We start from the raw sequence: 17,231 nt of genomic DNA, 5'->3' as shown, positions 1-17,231 counted from the left end.
TTTTGTTTCTTTTCATTTCTTTCTCTTTAATGTAGTCTGTGTAAAGAGAAAGATATCTGAAATGTTGTTCACCAAATACTTCTGAATGGTAGAATTTGGGTGATTTCTCTTTTCTTTGTACTACATGATCTTGTTGTGTTTTAACCAAAAAAAAAAAAGCAATGCATTTTTTTAAAAAATTCCTAATTGTAGCAAATCAATTCATTTGAACCTTTTATATTCTCACCCTTGCTTTTGAAAAAAAATATTTAAGTGACTTTCTCTTATGAATGATGTTGAATTTTGTTTCCCCGATGAGTGGCCCTGTATGGGGGAAAAAACAAAAACCCTCCGCACCTACTCTCTCTTGCTTTTCATCTATCCTTCATGCCACCCCTGGTGATACAGGAGGAAGCTACTGAACAGACACAATGGGGCAGAGAACAATGAGAGATAGGAAAGCTCTGACCAGGACACAGCTTAGAGAACTAAGTCCTGTGCTGTTTTACTCTGTATTCTCTGTTGACAGGTATCTCACCAGAAAGATGTCTGCGTAGCCAGCCAAAGACTCTACTCCCTCTTGAATCCGTGCTCCCCCAGAGTCATTCAGTCCAATCACTGGCGCCCCCACTGTCATGGCCTGGTCCATGATCTGAGAGAGCAGAGAAATCTTTCGTGAGACAACTGATCCTGCTATCAAATACAGCATTTACAAAGCACCACAGTGTTTCCTGGACAATGTTCTGAGGGCACTTTTCAAAACAGAGTAGCACTGGCTTCATTCCCATGATGATTGGGTATCATCATGGAAGACAGAGAACCATATTTTAAAGGGCTAAAGACACCCAAACATCCAAGTGCCAAAGCACTTCCCATTAGCAGGGGATAATAGTTGTCATGGCATTTCTAGAGCCATAGGCTGAGGCTATAGCCATGCACCACAGAACGATATTTAGTCAATGATGGACCACATATTTAACAGTGGTCCCGTAAGATTATAATGAAGCGGAAAAATTCCTATTGTCCAGTGATGTCATAGTTGTTGTAATGTGATAGCACAATGCATTACTCAAGTGTTTATAGTGATGCTGGTGTAAATGCCAGTCCTATAAAAGTATAGTTGCACAGCCCTGGTCAGTGTTCCCAGTGGTTAGAGCATCGGCCCAAACACCGAAGTGTCTCGGGTCCAATTCCCGGACAAGGGCGCATACCTGGGTTACAGGTTTGATTCCCAGGCCAGCCAGGGAGCATGTGGGAGACAACCAATGTGTCTCTCTCACATTGATGTTCTGTGTATTTTTTCTCTCCCCCACTCCCACTCTCTGTAAAAAAAAAAAATCAATCCTCCAGTGAGGATTAACAACAACAAAAAAGTATAGTACAGCACATAATACTTGATAATGAATGACTATGGCACTGGCTTATGTATTTACTATACTATACTTTTAAAAAATCTTTATTGTTGATACTATACCTTTTATCATTATTTTAGCGTGTACACTTATTCTTAAAAAAAAGTTTGCTGTAAAACAGTAAGCTGTGTTACACCGGCAGCAGCTTCATACATCTTGTGCTTGACATGTCTCTTGATTGTATCATTTTTCTCTTGTGTTTGATTTAATCTCATGTTGTTTTGTACAATAACATGCTGTGCAGGCTTGTAGCCTAGGAGCAATAGGCTATACCAGTGGTCGACAAACTCATTAGTCAACAGAGCCAAATATCAACAGTACAACAATTGAAATTTCTTTTGAGAGCCAAATTTTTTAAACTTAAACTTCTTCTAACGCCACTTCTTCAAAATAGACTCGCCCAGGCCATGGTATTTTGTGGAAGAGCCACACTCAAGGGGCCAAAAAGCCGCATGTGGCTCGCGAGCCACAGTTTGCCGACCATGGGGCTATACCGTATGGCCTAGGTGTGTAGTAGGCTATGCCATCTAGATTTGTGTAAGTACATTCTGATGTTCATACAACAAAACCGACTAACATAATGAACAACATAAACTGATGAACAAAAACAGATCCAGAGACAGAGAAACATCAATCAGAACGTCAAACCTCAGGGAAGGTAGGGGACTGGGGGATTAAGGGAGAGAGATCAACCAAAGGACTTATATGCATGTATATAAACCTAACCAATGGACACAGACAACAGGGGGGTGGGGGCATGAATGGGGGGGTGGGAGGTAATAGGGGAATAAGGACACATATGTAATACCTTAATCAATAAAGAAATTTAAAAAAAAAACACAAAAAAACAACGCATTTCTCAGAACACCGCCCATTGTTAAGTGGCACGTGACTGTAATATTTTTAAGCAGCCAGTTGTGTTTCCAGTTACTCGTTTGAAAGAACAGATAGACAGAATGGCAAAGTAGTGTTTTCATGAAAGTAAATGTGGACCCATCTGTTAACCTGAGGCCGGGCTCAGGCCTGCTTTTACTTCCGAGACAGATTACCCTCATGCGTTAGTAGCTGACAGCCTAATGAGCAATATTCCTAACAGCCCTTGACAGTTTACAAAGCACTCTGACTTCCATTATCTCACTTAGCAATTGTAACAGAGGGCAGTAAAAGAGAAAAATTAGAAGGTTTAAAAGTTAAGTGATTGGCTCAAGGTCTCAGGAGTAATAAATGGCAGGATCATGTCTAGAATCCAAGTGTTCCATTACATAGGAAAGCCCTGACTAGCTACTAATAGTCAACTCTACTCTTACTCCAAAATTCTCTAAATATGATCTACACTTTTATTCATCTCCAGAGCATCTCATCTCTAGCACTGTTATTAAAACACCATCATGTAATCCTTGCAATGCTCTTTATCTTTTAGCATCTGGACTCTCCACCGAGACCATAGGGTCCTCAGAACCTCAAGGCATCTGTGAAAGGATTTGAGGGACTCAATGAACTTGGATGGGGAAAAAATTTACATCTTTATCTTTATTACCTTTACCCAATCTTTAGCATTTCCTTCAATTATGAATACAGACCAAAAAACACATAAGTACTAGAAATACCTGTGACTTTGTCATTAATAGCAACCACAGATATTTCTGTGTCACATTCAAGTTGTTGCAAATATCTTGAAATATTTTTATTCATGCCTATTTGAAATTACAGCACATTAGACCCACTGCTAAATCTTATTTAATGCATTAATAAAGCACATATATTACAAATGTGATTTTTAAAAATTTTTATTTTTAATCTTTTGTAGTCCTACGCATTTTATTTGAAGGATGTAAAACAATGAGAGTCCAGACTTCAACAGCCTGCCAAAGAGATCCATAGTACAAAAAAATATTAAGAACTCCTGCCCTGGACTGAAGGCACCATATCTTTCTTACCTCTGCCCCATCCCACATACTCAGTGTCTTGCACCCCAAAGATACTCAATTATGTACTATGTAACTGAGGAAAGTACTGGGTTTGTTGTTACTATTAAATACTTACTTTGCAGATCTTTTGGGCATGTGCTCCTGACAGACTGCCTCCAAAAACTGTAAAATCCTAAAAAGTAAACAAATCAACAAATAAAATATAGTAACTAACCAGAGATGAAGAGCCAGTAGTAGGAGGAAATAAAAAATTCATAGATAAAGTTTTTAAAGGATTTCCAGAAGTTAAAAAAAATTTTAAGTCTGATTTATAAATTATCCCACAGAATAGTGAATATATACTATTTTTTTTTCATTGATTTGAGAGAGAAACATCGATTTGTTGTTCCACTCATTTATGCATTCATTGGTTGATTCTTGTATGTGCCCTGACTGGGGATCAAACTCACAACCTTGGCAGATGGAGACAATGCTCCAACCAACTGAGCCAACGGGCAGGACAGAATAGTGAATACCTTTAAGGGAGTAAATATACTTTCGAGAGCAAAAGACCTAGTCTTTGCTCTACAAAACTCATCTGTAGCTCTGAGGAAAGGAAAATTTTTCATACAGAATTAAAAATCAGATTCTATGGAAAAGTGAATCAGAGCCCTCAATGCTTCTTTTGCTTATGGATTTTCATTACCTTCTGATGTGAAGGGCTTCTTTGTAGAAATGACCCCCTTCCTAAACACCCCCCCAAAAGACAGTGGTGATTTAAAAACTCATGATGGCCAAAAAAAGGAAGAGGAAACAACAGAAAAGAAACTGGACAAGTTTGAATTGAAAGCACAAGAAGCCCTAACCAGTTTGGCTCAGTGGGTAGAGAATCGGCCTGTGGACTGAAGGGTGCCGGGTTCGATTCTGGTCAAGGGCATGTACCTCGGTTGTAGGCTCCTGCCAGGCCCGGGCCCTGGTCAGGGCACGGGCAGGAAGCAGCCAATCAATGTTTCTCTCTCATATCGATAGTTCTCTGTCTTTCCCTCTCTCTTCCACTCTTTCTAAAAATCAATGGAAAAATATCCTCAGGTGAGGATTAAAAATAAATAAATAAATAAAAATAAATAAATAAATGTAAAAAAGAGGGAACCATTTGAAAAAAAAAGAAAGCACAAGTAGAAGCCTATACACCTGCCCAGGGAGTAACCATAAGGGAGGGACAATCCAGGAACCCTGGAAAGTGTGAGGGGAGGGGGGCGCAAATTAATACAAAGCCTGTGTTAGGATCAGTTACACCCCACAGGGCCTCATGTTCACACTGAGAGGAGAAGGCTTTGTTCTCTAAATAAATTTAACCAGAGGGGGCTCTGGCCAGGTGGCTGGGTTGATTGCAACGTCATCCCATGCACCAAAAGGTTGTGGGTTCAATTCCCAGTTGGGGCATGTATGGAAAGCAACCAATCAATGTTTCTCTCTTTCTATCTATCTATATCTATCTATCTATCTATCTATCTCCCCCGACCCCCCTTCCTCTCTCTATAAAATCAATTTAAAAAAAAAAAAAACAAAAAAATCAACAACATCCGCACATGAGGATTAAAAAATAAATGAGAGAAAGTTAATTTAACCAGAGGAGTTCTGGACTCACAATCACCAGCAACAAACGAAGAAAAAGGTGAAACTGAAAACAGGTGAGATTAGGAGCCTGTAACACCAAGCATGTCAAACTCAAAGTCTAACACGGGCCAAATAAACAAGGTTTAAGTTTATGTGGGCCGCAAAAAAACAAAAGCTTCAATTTTCATAGAAACGTAGATTTATTTCAATAGAGACATGCTGAATACAAAGGGCTGAAATAAATGACTAATCGTTAACATAAAATAGAACATTTTAATAAAAATTAATATTTTTCTCAAACATTAACTTACTAGACACTGAATAACTGCACAATAAGCGTAATGCAAATAAACCTACTTTTCTTGTTCTCCGAAAGCAAAATATTTCCTGTTGCGCACACCAAACAAGTCAGTCCAAGACTAATGATGTGGCAATCAGCTGCTAAAATATTTGCTGCTAGTATTAGTAGAGAGAAATGGTGCGCCTGCACGTAAGGCGCGTAAAGGAAATGAATGCAACACGATATTAGTAATCAGTCATTGGAGAACACTGTAGTTCATTATTAATAATTATGTATAACAGGATACTGTAAAAATTAAGTTGCAAAATTTTTATTAAAACGTTTCTTACGTACCGTTATATTGGCTGGGCCGCAAAAATATTAGTTGTGGGCCCCATGCAGCCCGTAGGCCGCAAGTTTGACATGCGTGCTGTACACTAAATGATGAACGAGCACTGGCCCCTCCTTTCCCCCTGCGCCCCTCCCCAGAAAACACACCTACAGCCAATTCTCAGGTAAGAGACTGAGGCTGTTACTGTGGAAAAACAGAAGCTCCCCAGAAAAAAATGCCTACAGATATTGAGGCAAGATAGTAAGACACTAGGAAAATTCCCTGGCAACTGGAAGAGGGAAACTGGGACAGATGGCTGAACAACTGGCCAAGTAATTTACAGCCAGATACAGAAGATCACCTACCTAGAGATAACATCTAGGTAGGCCTCAGTTGTATTTCAGCCCCAGGCCATGAAAAGCAGCAAAACCAGGTGAGAGACACCAGGACCAACTACAGCTATGATGACTAATGACCCCGTGCCCTAGCACCAACCAATCAGTGGAGACCACGACCCTGAAAGGATACACCTGGAAAAGCTGATGAATATTCTATTGAGATCCTTCCCTAAGATCTCCCCTAAACACCCAGCTTTTCAAAACCTTCCAAATGAAGGTCCCAGAGCTCTCTCTCCCTCCGTCGAGTACGCCCACACCTTTCCCTTTCCCCTCTTCTTCCCCCACAGGTGAGCATCCCCTAAACTAACTCTAAAGGACTCCATGAGACTTACAACCAGCGGAGCAATAGGCAGCTGCAGCTCGTCCAGGACTAACCCCCAAACCTGTCTCCAAGACCCCCTTTTCTTTGACTTCTCATTTCTTTCCTATAACATTTCTAAAAACGCAAAGCAGCCCCGCCTAGACTTCTCCTATAGCTTCTTCTATCCTAAACCCTTCCTTGTTTCAGCTTTTTCCTCCCTTTCATTCTCTCAAAAAAAAAAAAGAAAAAAGAAAGAAAAATTCAGTGGCTTGAAACAACATAAATTTATTACCTTACAGTTCTGTAATTTAAAAGTCCCACGCGGGTGGCTCAGTTGGTTGGAGCTTGTCCCCATACACCAAAAGGTTGTGGGTTTGATTCCCAGTCAGATATCTAGGTTGCTGGTTCAATCCTGGTCAGGGCGAGTACGGGAGGCAACTGATTGATGTTTTTCTCTCACATCCATGTTTGTCTCTCTCTCTAAAATCAATTATAAATAAATAAATAAATGCCCTACATGGGTTTCACTGGGTTAAAATCAAGGCTAGCAGGGCTATGCTCCTTTGTGGAGGCTCCAGGGAATAACCTGTTGTGTGTTGTTTTGTCTTCTCCAGCTTTTAGAGATCTTCCATATTCCTTTGCTCATGACCCCCTCTTCTAAGCCATCTTCTAAGCCAGTAACTACAGGTCAAGGCCTTCTCCCATCTCCTATGCCTCCTTCTCTGCCTCTCTTCCACTTTTAAGGACGCTTATGGTTACACTGGGCCCACCTGGATAACCCAGGCTACTCTATTTTAAGGTCAGCTGATTAGCAACATTAATTCCACCTACAAGATTAATTCCCCTTTGCCAGGTAAGGTAACATATTCACAGGTTTCAGGGATTAGGACTTGGACATCTTTGGAGGCCATATTCTGCGCACCATATGCTCCTATGGTCTTAATGTGAAGAAACTGTATGTGTTTTGATTCAGCCTGATAAAACTGGTTTGAACATTTTCATGAAAGCCAAAAACGCCCGTGGTTCTGAGAGTCAAGTCCCCTCCACCCAGGCTGCATCAAGGTCTCTCAGGTCCACACACCCTACCCAGGACATAGCTGCCCTCCAGATACACAACCTGCCAAGACTTACAAGATTACTGACCAGTGATCCTCCCCCAAAGAGACTAGGGATCTGTCTCCCTAAGAAAAACACTAAGTATAATATTATGTACATATGCACTGAAAAAGAGAAAATAAATCCCTCATATGTCCCAAACTACATGAAAGTTTCCCAAGACTGTTTTCTCTTCACATATTTTGCTCCTGGCTCTGCCCTGGAGGAAAGCTCCACCTCTTGCAGTTATGAAATACCTGACTGAAGATGTAAACCAGTCTTCCGTTGATTCGGCCACGTCCAGTGACAACACTGTCTCCAGGAAACTACCAAAAAAATTTTTAAAGTAAAGGTTAAAAAACACAAATGTTTCTCTTAATAAATCGAGTAATTATGACCCAATGAAAGATGCTCCCCCAAAAAACACCCCAAATTCTTTAAAATTCCATATGAATTAGGAACACAAAGGAATATCCCTTCCCCTCCTCAGCTAGTACTAAGCTACTGCTTTAACAGAAATGGAGGGTGCCAATAGTCTTAGGCCTCATCTCCTTCCTAAAAGCAGAATTATCAATAGACCCTCTAGGGTTGTCACTACCAAATGCTAACAGGGAGGAAAAAGACATAAAAAAAAATGGCAACTTCTACAAACCCCACACCCCACCCACAAACCTTAAAAAGGTAAAACTATCATTTTGCTTGGAATCCTTGCAATCACTGTGTGGCCCATAATAGCCCAAATGGAGCCAGCTGGTTTGATGCCAAGTTTACAAATCTTTGGTCTCAAACACCATATATGCAGACCTGAAGAAAGCTGACCAAAGCGAGCCCAAAGAACTCTGCACACTCATGGAGAACACTCAATTGAAGGAAGAAGTGTCAGTGACTCTGACCTCAAAAACTCCAAGGCAGACAAAGAGAAAAAAAGAAAAGAAAAACTCCAAGGCATAAACTTAGTGTGTGAGAGGCAAGTGGTCAGTCTCTAAGGGTCTCTGATGCCTAGTCAGATCAGAATGCAACTAAAAGATTTTCTCACCTTTCCTTCCAAGTTTGTCGTTCTATACATGTGAGAACTCTGAACCCACAACCAGAGCCTTAGGAACTGAGCCAGAGTCCCACTGCACAAGGTATTAGCAGTCCACTCACATTCCTTCATCTGCAGACAAAGGTTAAGTGGGGGACCTGGAGGCCACAGGAGTGCCTCTCCAGAGGCATTCTTGCATTCTAGGGCCCTAAAGCATGAAAATGTTTCAATGTATCCTGAATCCCAGAAGAATGTCATTAGTCTAGTGCAGTCATTGTCAAGTGGTTGTACAGCAAAAAATTTTAAAACATGCTATACCTGACTATTTAATCAGGGGCACTGACCTTTTTTCCCTTAGACTGTCAAAAAAAAAAAATGACAACAGCCAACACAACAATAGCTGTCCAGTGTGAATTAATCAAAATTATACCTAATGTTTTGTCAGATCAGCAAAAAATACAACATTTTTTTGGTATGCCTCAGAATTTTAGTAATTAGTCTATGTGTGACATGAGATGAAAAAGATTGAAAATCGTTGGGTAGGCCAGCAAGGCCACAGCAGGAAAGTACAACTTGGAGGCTCACAAAACACCATTGTGAACAGATACCTTATTCTTATCAGCAGCCATTCCGAAATCTGCACATCTGTGTTCCACAAACATGTCGCTTTCAACAAAACTGTCAGGGTCCAACAAGAGACTGATCCGTTCTCTAGCTGTTAGCTTTCCCTAAAATGCAACAAAAATCATTCAGTGATATCATCATAGACAAAGTCAGTAAGCAAGGAGTGCTCATAGGAGGGTCAGGAGAACAGGTTTTTGCCCCCTCACCTCAAGTGAAAGCCTATATTCCATCAACCTAAGAGACAGGTGTTATCAGTAGACTTCACCGGGACCACACTATGACACCCACTGGCACCAGCCAAGGCGGGTGTGATGCAATTGGTCCGGCTGGCCATCGCCCCATGATCACCCAGCAGAGGGAGGCCCAGGCCACCAGTCAGGTTGCCTGTGGATGGAGGGAAGCAGATGCCGACAGCTGGGGAAAGGAAGGCCTACTCTTGCATGAATTTCATGCATCGGGCCTCTAGAATATATATAAAAAGAAAGAAACTGTCACCTTTAGACCCTTGTCAAATGGGAATTTTACAACACCTAACTCAACACTCAATTCAGACTCACAGGGCTGGTTCAAATCTCCTCACTGAAGATCCCAGGCTTCCACCCTAGTCACCTCCCCCACACTTGTGAGTTATGCTTCAGTGCCCTTCACCTCTAAAAATTTCACTTCTGCACTTTCCAGGTTGGTTATTTAATTCATCCAGCAAATCGGTCCAGACACACACACGTCAGGGACCCAGTACGTGAGTCTAGTTTGAAGTTGCAAATAACCAACTGATCTGGACCTGTTTCCTCTGCTGCTCAATGGCCCACCCAGCATATCTCCATCAACGCCTGGGCAGTGGGTAGCAGTGTCTAGGATGCTCACTCCAGCCAAAGACATAAACTAACATGAACACCCCCAGAAAAAACACCTACTTTCGAAGTGTGCCTTTCCTACCCAGCAGGTCGATGCACGCGGAGACCCCGAGATCCTAAAGGGGCTTAGCTGGTGTTCTGGGGACAAAGTCCCACAAGTTCCCTGCATGCATGCACCACACACCCCACCCCAGGTTACTGTAAGCGTTTGCTTATGTTACTTCCCCTGCCACCTGTCTTGATTTTACTGCTTCCATAATGGAGCAAGAACCATTCTTTCATGGGGCATGAGAAGAATAAGCATAATTTTTTTAAAAATGAAGTGCCTATCATTGCTTCACTATCTCTATTTTAACAATAAGATTGTGAGGGGAGAATTATTACTATCCTCTGTTTAGAATAACTTGACTCCTAAAGATTGGCAACTTGTCCAAACGTTTACAGCTGTTGAGTGGAGAGCCAGGTCCGCCTCACAAACATTCCAAGGGGAAGCAGAAAAGTGATAAAGCACAACCAGGCTCTGGGGGAGGAAGGCAACAAGTTCTCAAGGTGAACATTCTCGACCCCGCCTCTCCTCAGCTTTGCACGGATTGGCTGGGAGGCCTCGGGCGCCGGGAGCAGGGCGCGCTGTGATAGGCCGCGAACGCCGGGGCGGGACGGCCGCGGTCCCCTCCGGACTTACTCGCTTGTGCTGCGCGTCAATGCGGCGCTGGCCCCCTCCCATCAGCGCGGCGCGGCGCTTGTCCTCTATGCGCTCGTTAATGGAGACGGGCTGGCTGCACAGGCTGCGGACTGCGGCCCGGAGACCGCGCACCCCAACGCTGAGCCTTGCTCCAGCCGCCGCCACGCGCATTGCCGCCGCCACGCGCACTGCCGCCGCCATGTTTGTTCCGCCGGCGCGCCCCCAACCAGCGACCTGCGTACGCAAGCGCGTGGCCGAGCGTCCGTGTAGCGGGGTCTGCGCCTGCGCGACGTCAGCGGGGACGTAGGGAGGCTGGGTTGGAATGCCGAGCGTGCGTGGGAGGCAGGCCTTAGATTTCCAGACCCCAGGCCGCCCTGCAGCGTCGCCCAGAGAATTGGGAACGGTCCTCTGATCTCGTACCCTCCTGGCCCCACACAGAAGACCTTGGTCCTTGCTCTTCTCTGACTACCTAGACCTCTCGTTTTTCTCATCCCACTTGCTCCAGGAAATAGATAATGAATTAGCCAGCATTTATTGAACAGTGGACCGGGTGAGGCATGAAGCACTTACTTGAATTAGCTTGTTATCCTCATTCCACAGATGAAGTCAATGAAATAACAGAGTTAGAGTGATTTGATCAAGGCTAAAGAGGTGGTGGGGCCAGGATTCAGACACCGGGATGTGCTATGTGCCCGTTATTGATCACAGGGCGCCTAACTTCTAGGGCAGTGATGGCGAACCTATGACACGCGTGTCAGCACGGACACGCGTAGCCATTTCTGATGACACGCGGCCGCCTGCCGAGGATGAAACATTTGCTGCTCCTGAGGATGAAACATTTGCGACTAGAGTCTTGGAGTTAGTTTTTTCCTCAAAGTGACACACTACCCAAGTTAGGCTCAGTTTTTTGGCGAAGTTTGACACACCAAGCTCAAAAGGTTGCCCATCACTGTCTAGGGAGTGGTTCTCAAAGTGTGGGGCCCAGCAGCTTCAGCATCACCGAGGAAAGAGCTGGAAATACAAACTTTCAAATTCTCAGACTCCACACCAGACCTACTGAATTGCAAGTTCTGGGGGTGCAACCAGCAATCTTTCAACAGATGACCTCTAGATGATTTTTGATGCTTTCTAGACTTTGGCAGTCACTTCTCAGGGGATTTAGCACTGAACTGTTGGGAATTTGTCCTTTATTGCCTTCCCCCAAGAGGCTGGTAATGTTAATGCAATTTAATTCAGCAAACATTTTAGAAATTTTGAGCACCTGCTTTGTGCGCAGAACTAACCACCAGTATTTATTATGCTTCCTGGACTAGGAATTGTTCACCTAGCTATTCAGGGAAGCTGAGGGTCTAAGGCCTCAAGTCATGTAGCTGGACAAAGTTCACTTGCATCTGTCTGACTCCTTAGTGGGTGCTCTTGGCTCTACGTTTGGGTCCCTGTTTAAGGACAAGGGCCTGACCTGGTAGCACAGGGGAGAATTTGGGCAAGTCTGGGTGTAGCAAGGAGAGTATCTCTGAGAAGGTAATTGCATGCGAGGGAACATCAGCAGTGTGAGCAAAGGCCTGGCATGTTCAGATTTGCACGCGTGTGCGCGCGCACACACACACACACAGCTGTGTCCCCAGCTTTTGGAGGAACCATGGTAAATGAGAATGGAAAGTGATAATGGAGTTAGATTGTGAAGAATTTTACCATGTTCAGAAATTGGGACTTGATTGGGGCTGGGGGCAGTGGGACTCTTTGGTCCTAAAGTGCTTTGTAGATCCTCCCCTATGGCACATCTTAACACCATGTTAAGATTGTTTAGCTCTCTCCCCAGCTGGATTTCTAAGCCAGAGGGCAGGAACCATGGCTGGCTTACTCACCCCTGTTGCCCCTGCAACTGGAACAAGTCCCAACACATAGGAGGCCTTCAGAATGTATTTGTGGAACTGAATTGAGCTAGCACATAGGCAATTGCATATGGCTCTGGAGGTTTTCTCCTTGCAACTATGCCTGCTCTTCTACACCTATGACACCTTCCTCATGTATCATCTCCTTAAGGCAGTCTACCCCGATCCCCTCTCTGCCTGGATTAGGGTAAGTATTGGTTCCTCAGGGAGACAAGGGATTTTTTTTTTTCTTATTTAACTTTGAATAACCAGTGCATAGCAAAAAGCCCAACACAGGAGGGATCCATAAACGACTGTTTTGTTTTTATTTAATCCACCCAAGGATATTTTTCCATTGATTTTTAAAGAGGGAAAGACAGACAGAAATATTTCTGTGTTAGAAGCACATCAATCAGTTGCCTCCTGCACATGCCCCACCAGGGCCCGGGCCGGGGAAGAACCTGCAACCTCAGTACATGCCTTTGAAACTGAAATCAAACCCAGGACCCTTCAGTCCACAAGCCAACGTTCTATCCATTGAACAAAACCAGATCCTCCAAGAAGCTGAAGCCAAGATAGGACTGACTTTGTAAGAAATGTATTCGGGTGAATGCCTGTGAGGGAACATGGGAAGAGAGCCAGAGGAGTCTGGGAGAGTCTTCAGACTGTGATTATAAGGTAAATCTGCCCCTGACTGAAGGAGAGAGGGAAGGATGGAAGGCAGGCCCAGTGTAAGCATCTTAGACTGTAGAGCAGGTTAAGGAAAATTGAATAAGACCATCATGGAATCTTGGAGCAAAGTCACTTGCCAGATGAGCCCCACATCTCCCAGGAAGGGGCCTGCTTCAGTTTCCCTGCCACACTCAGTCATTGGCTGGGATGCATGGCCTCAGAGCAAATCCAGCCATAGGTTTCAGAGACCAGCAGCTGGGGGGTGTGGTTGATTACACTCCTTGCAGTTGGAGATCTGAGACATACATTCTCATGGCCACCAAAGTCTACCTTTTGCCCCACACAGATGTACCACTCTGCACAGGTTTGGGAAGCAGTTCCTCCCTGGATCCTGCGGGCTTTGTTCTGAGAGGAAACTCAGAAGAGGGTGTTAGTGGAACAAACTCTGTTGATGCAGTTGATCTCAGAGCCACACCTAGTATTATCCTCTCCCTCCTTTACTATCCATTCTCAAATCCGCTCACCCTCAGCGATCGCCTAGGCAGGTCTTGGTGTCTTACCTGGCGATGTAAACCAAACTTTTATTCTGAAAGGGTCTAGCCCTAACCGGTTTGGCTCAGTGAAAGGGTCTGAACCATTGGTAATATCCTTTCAGTCCAGAGCGGCTGGTATGTCCATTCATGGTTGCAAAGAGCAGGAGAGTATCAGGAGGCACCCAAGTGGATCACCTAGCTTCCACATGTGTTCCTCCTTGTCCCCATGGTACAAAAAGAAAACAGCCCTCCTGCTGATCAGAACCAATTGCCCTTGCTGGATGGTGATTCTTCCTTGCTTATTTCTGGACACAGACTTCAAAGTCACCTGGCAGCAGCTGCAGGTTTTAATTCAATGGAATCCTTGTTATATCCCTTGGCAAAAGTGTGGCCTCTTTGGGGACTAGAACCTCGAACCCTGCAGAGTCAAGAGTTGTGAGGACAGCCCTAGGAGGTGAGCTCAGTTGTTAGAGCATCGGCCTGCACACCAAAGGATTGTGGGTTTGATTTCTAGTCAAGGGCATATACCTGGGTTGCAGGTCCAATCTCTTGGTCCTGCAACCAGTTGGGGTGCATGTGGGAGACAACCAATCAATGTGCCTCTCTCACATTGATGTTTCTCTATCTCTGTCTCTGTCTTTCTCTCCCCCGCTCTCCCTCCCTTCCACTCTCTCTAAAAAAAAATCAATGGAGCCCTGGCTAGTTTGGCTCAGTGGATAGAGCATCGACCTGCAGACTGAAGGGTCCCGGGTTCAATTCTGATCGAGGTCACATGCCTGGGTTGTGTGCTTGATCCCCAGTTGGGGGCATGCAGGAGGCAGCCAATCAATAATTCCCTCTCACCATTGATGTTTCTCTCTCTCTTCCTCTCTGAAATCAATAAAAATATATTTTTAAAAAACAATGGAAAAAATATCCTCAAATGAGAATTAACAACAGCAACAAAAAAAAGTGAGGACAGAAAGCACAAAATCCCTAGTGGTGATGGAAGGAGACTTGACTTGGCGAACACACAATATAGATGGTGTATTATAGAATTGTACACCTGAAACATATATAATTTTATTAACCAATGGTCACCCCAATAAATTCAATAACATTTTTACAAAAACTGATAGGGAGCTTAAGTAATGGAGAAATAGACAACCTCCAGGGACAAACAAGCTGTTTTCCAAAAATTCAATTTTAAATTATTTGGAATGCAGAACACATTTCCCTTAGAACAATGCTATGAATAATTGCAGTTATTTTCTTAGCAAAGTCCACGCAAGATTGTTTTACTCATAATGTAACAGAAATATCTGTTAAGAAATTTTAGGCTTGCATCAATTGCGTCCCTAAATCCTCACCACTCTGAATTGTAAATTAGCTGTGTATATAACTGCCACCCCAACTAGACTGTGAACTCTTTGAGGGCTGGAAACTGTTGAATTATTCATTTTTTTTTATTCTGAATGCCTGGCATGTAACTGGAAATAAATGTTGGTTGCATAAATGAATGGACAAATTTAATAGGCATTCGAATAATGTTGAAAGTATCTTAGGGAATAAAAACACTAACACTTAATGGGTACCTTAATATGTGTCTGGCACTGTGCTAGGTGGATAATCAATAAAGCAAGATGCTTTGTTTATACTAGAGCTAGGGATGAAGAAGCTGGAGACAATTTTAATATTTGAGCTATAAAATAAATGAGTGCTGGAGTTGCTAAATGTTTTTGGATGAAATGAATGGATAGATGTATTGATTTTAAAGAAATGTCATAGAAAAACATCAATAGGAATTGATATGCAAAGGGAAATGGTTCTTTTGAGGATCTCTAAGACTGGATGTTGGGGAGGTAGAACCACAGCTAAAGAGCAGAAAATGGAAGCGGAAGTTGTGAACCGAGAGGACTGGCCAGGAAAGAGTAGAAGGTCTGGTCTGGGTTAGGCTTTGATTTAATTTCATCTGATTTACTGCTCCCTGTAAAAATGCATTTGCTCTCGACAGTCTCCAAAGATTTGTTGTGAGTTTAGATTAAGGTTAGATTGCAGTTAGATTGATTTCTTTCCACAATGATAGTATATTAAACACTTGTTAAAATTTTATAGGGATGGTGTCTTCGTTAGCTTGGGCTGCTATAACGATGCCATCAACGGGGTGGTTTAAACAACAAACGTTTATTTCTCACAGTTCTGGAAGCTGGAAATCTGAGACCAGAACGCCAGCATGGTTGCCAGGTGAGGGCTCTCTTCTCAGTTGAAGATGGGTGACTTCTCCTTGTATCCTCACATGGCAGAGAGAATGAGAACTCTCTGGGGTCTCTTTTATAAGAGCACGAATTCCATTTATGAGGGCTCTATCCTGGTGATCTAATTATCTCCCAAAGGCCCCACCCTCTTAATACCATTGAACTGGGGGTTAGGATTTCAACATCTGAATTTGGAGGGGACACAAACATTCGGTCCAGATCAGATGGCTATAATGGAGAAGGCAGTAGAGTGGACATACTAGGGAGTAAGGGAGAATGCAACATAGGAAAGTGGGAGAGGAAAATTGTTATCTTTAGATAGATTTTGGTGGATGAAGAAAAAGATGGGGACAGAAGAAGGAGGAGGAGGGGAAAGGCAAACAATTATTTCATAATTTCATAAAGGGCCTAACCTCTCAGAAAGTCTCTCTGACTTATTGCCAGCCTGATCATTGTTCTTTGAAAGCATCACTACAACTACTTCTGCATTTACTTCATTGTCCACAAAGTGCAATCAATAAATATTTGTTGATTGATTATTCTGAATGCTTCAAATCAATCCACACTTCTAGTTTTATTAAGGATTTTAGAATTGACATTGATCAAGCTGAAATAAGAGCTGTCTTTAAATTTGCAAGACATTTTATGTCTCTCCCCAAGGAAAAGCAAATATGTAAACATTTGTCCATGCCCATTATGCACCAAACACTGCACTGGAGGTTTTCTTTACAATATTGCATTCCTAGTAACTCATTATTATTTTAAAAATTACTTAGTGCCCATTATATGTCAGATCCTATGCTAGGCAATGATGATAAAAGGCAAAGAGGGAGAAACTCTGACCTTTTAGCAGTTTTACTATAATGGGGAGAAGATAGGGCCAAATCAAGAACTGTCAATAACTGTAAGTACAATGAAAGAGGTAAGCACTTGGCAATACTGGAGAATAGAAATAAGTTTTAATTTAAAAAGAGTAGGTAATACAGACAGTTAGAATGGAACATCTGTCTAAATGAAAATTTTCATTTGTCTGAATAAAAAAAAAATTTTTTTTTTGAATGACAATTTAACTGGATGCCAAGAGGAGCCTGAGGAGACATGATTAAATGTTGTAGGCCCTGGATGGCATCCTGGATCAGGAAAAGGATATTAGAGAAAAACTGAATAAGTATAAATAGAATATGGATTTTAGTTAATCATGTGTATTACTATTAGTTCCTTGTGACAAATGTACCATACTAATGTAAGATATTAATAATAGGTGAAATTGGGTGTAGGATATACTAGAACTATTTGAAGTATCTGTGTAATAATTCTGTAAATTCAAAACTGTTTCAAAATAAACATTTCATTAAAATATTTAAACTGGCATCTTGTATTTTTGTTAGATCTGGCAACACTAACACTTTTACTTCCA

The 17,231-nt window shown here is 42.7% G+C and overlaps 1 protein-coding gene across 1 annotated transcript in view; it reads right to left on the bottom strand.

Moving 5' to 3' along the window:
- The window catches only part of PCCB (propionyl-CoA carboxylase subunit beta), a 74,707-nt gene extending 63,970 nt beyond the window's left edge, over positions 1-10,737 (bottom strand). Inside the window, exons 1-5 of the mRNA XM_008152900.3 lie at positions 10,505-10,737; positions 8,953-9,072; positions 7,578-7,646; positions 3,435-3,491; positions 518-631 (exon numbers count right to left, since the gene is read on the bottom strand). Coding sequence (XP_008151122.1) covers positions 518-631; positions 3,435-3,491; positions 7,578-7,646; positions 8,953-9,072; positions 10,505-10,705 — 561 coding nt within the window. The 5' untranslated portion in view covers positions 10,706-10,737. The remainder of the gene's footprint in view (positions 1-517; positions 632-3,434; positions 3,492-7,577; positions 7,647-8,952; positions 9,073-10,504) is intronic.
- Positions 10,738-17,231: the final 6,494 nt, after the last annotated feature.

The sequence above is a fragment of the Eptesicus fuscus genome, chromosome 18 (assembly GCF_027574615.1).
Source record: "Eptesicus fuscus isolate TK198812 chromosome 18, DD_ASM_mEF_20220401, whole genome shotgun sequence".
In the NCBI taxonomy this organism is placed as follows: Eukaryota; Metazoa; Chordata; class Mammalia; order Chiroptera; family Vespertilionidae; genus Eptesicus; species Eptesicus fuscus.
The sequence above is the reverse complement of the archived record's forward strand: the minus strand, read 5'-3'. Positions and strand labels throughout refer to the sequence as shown.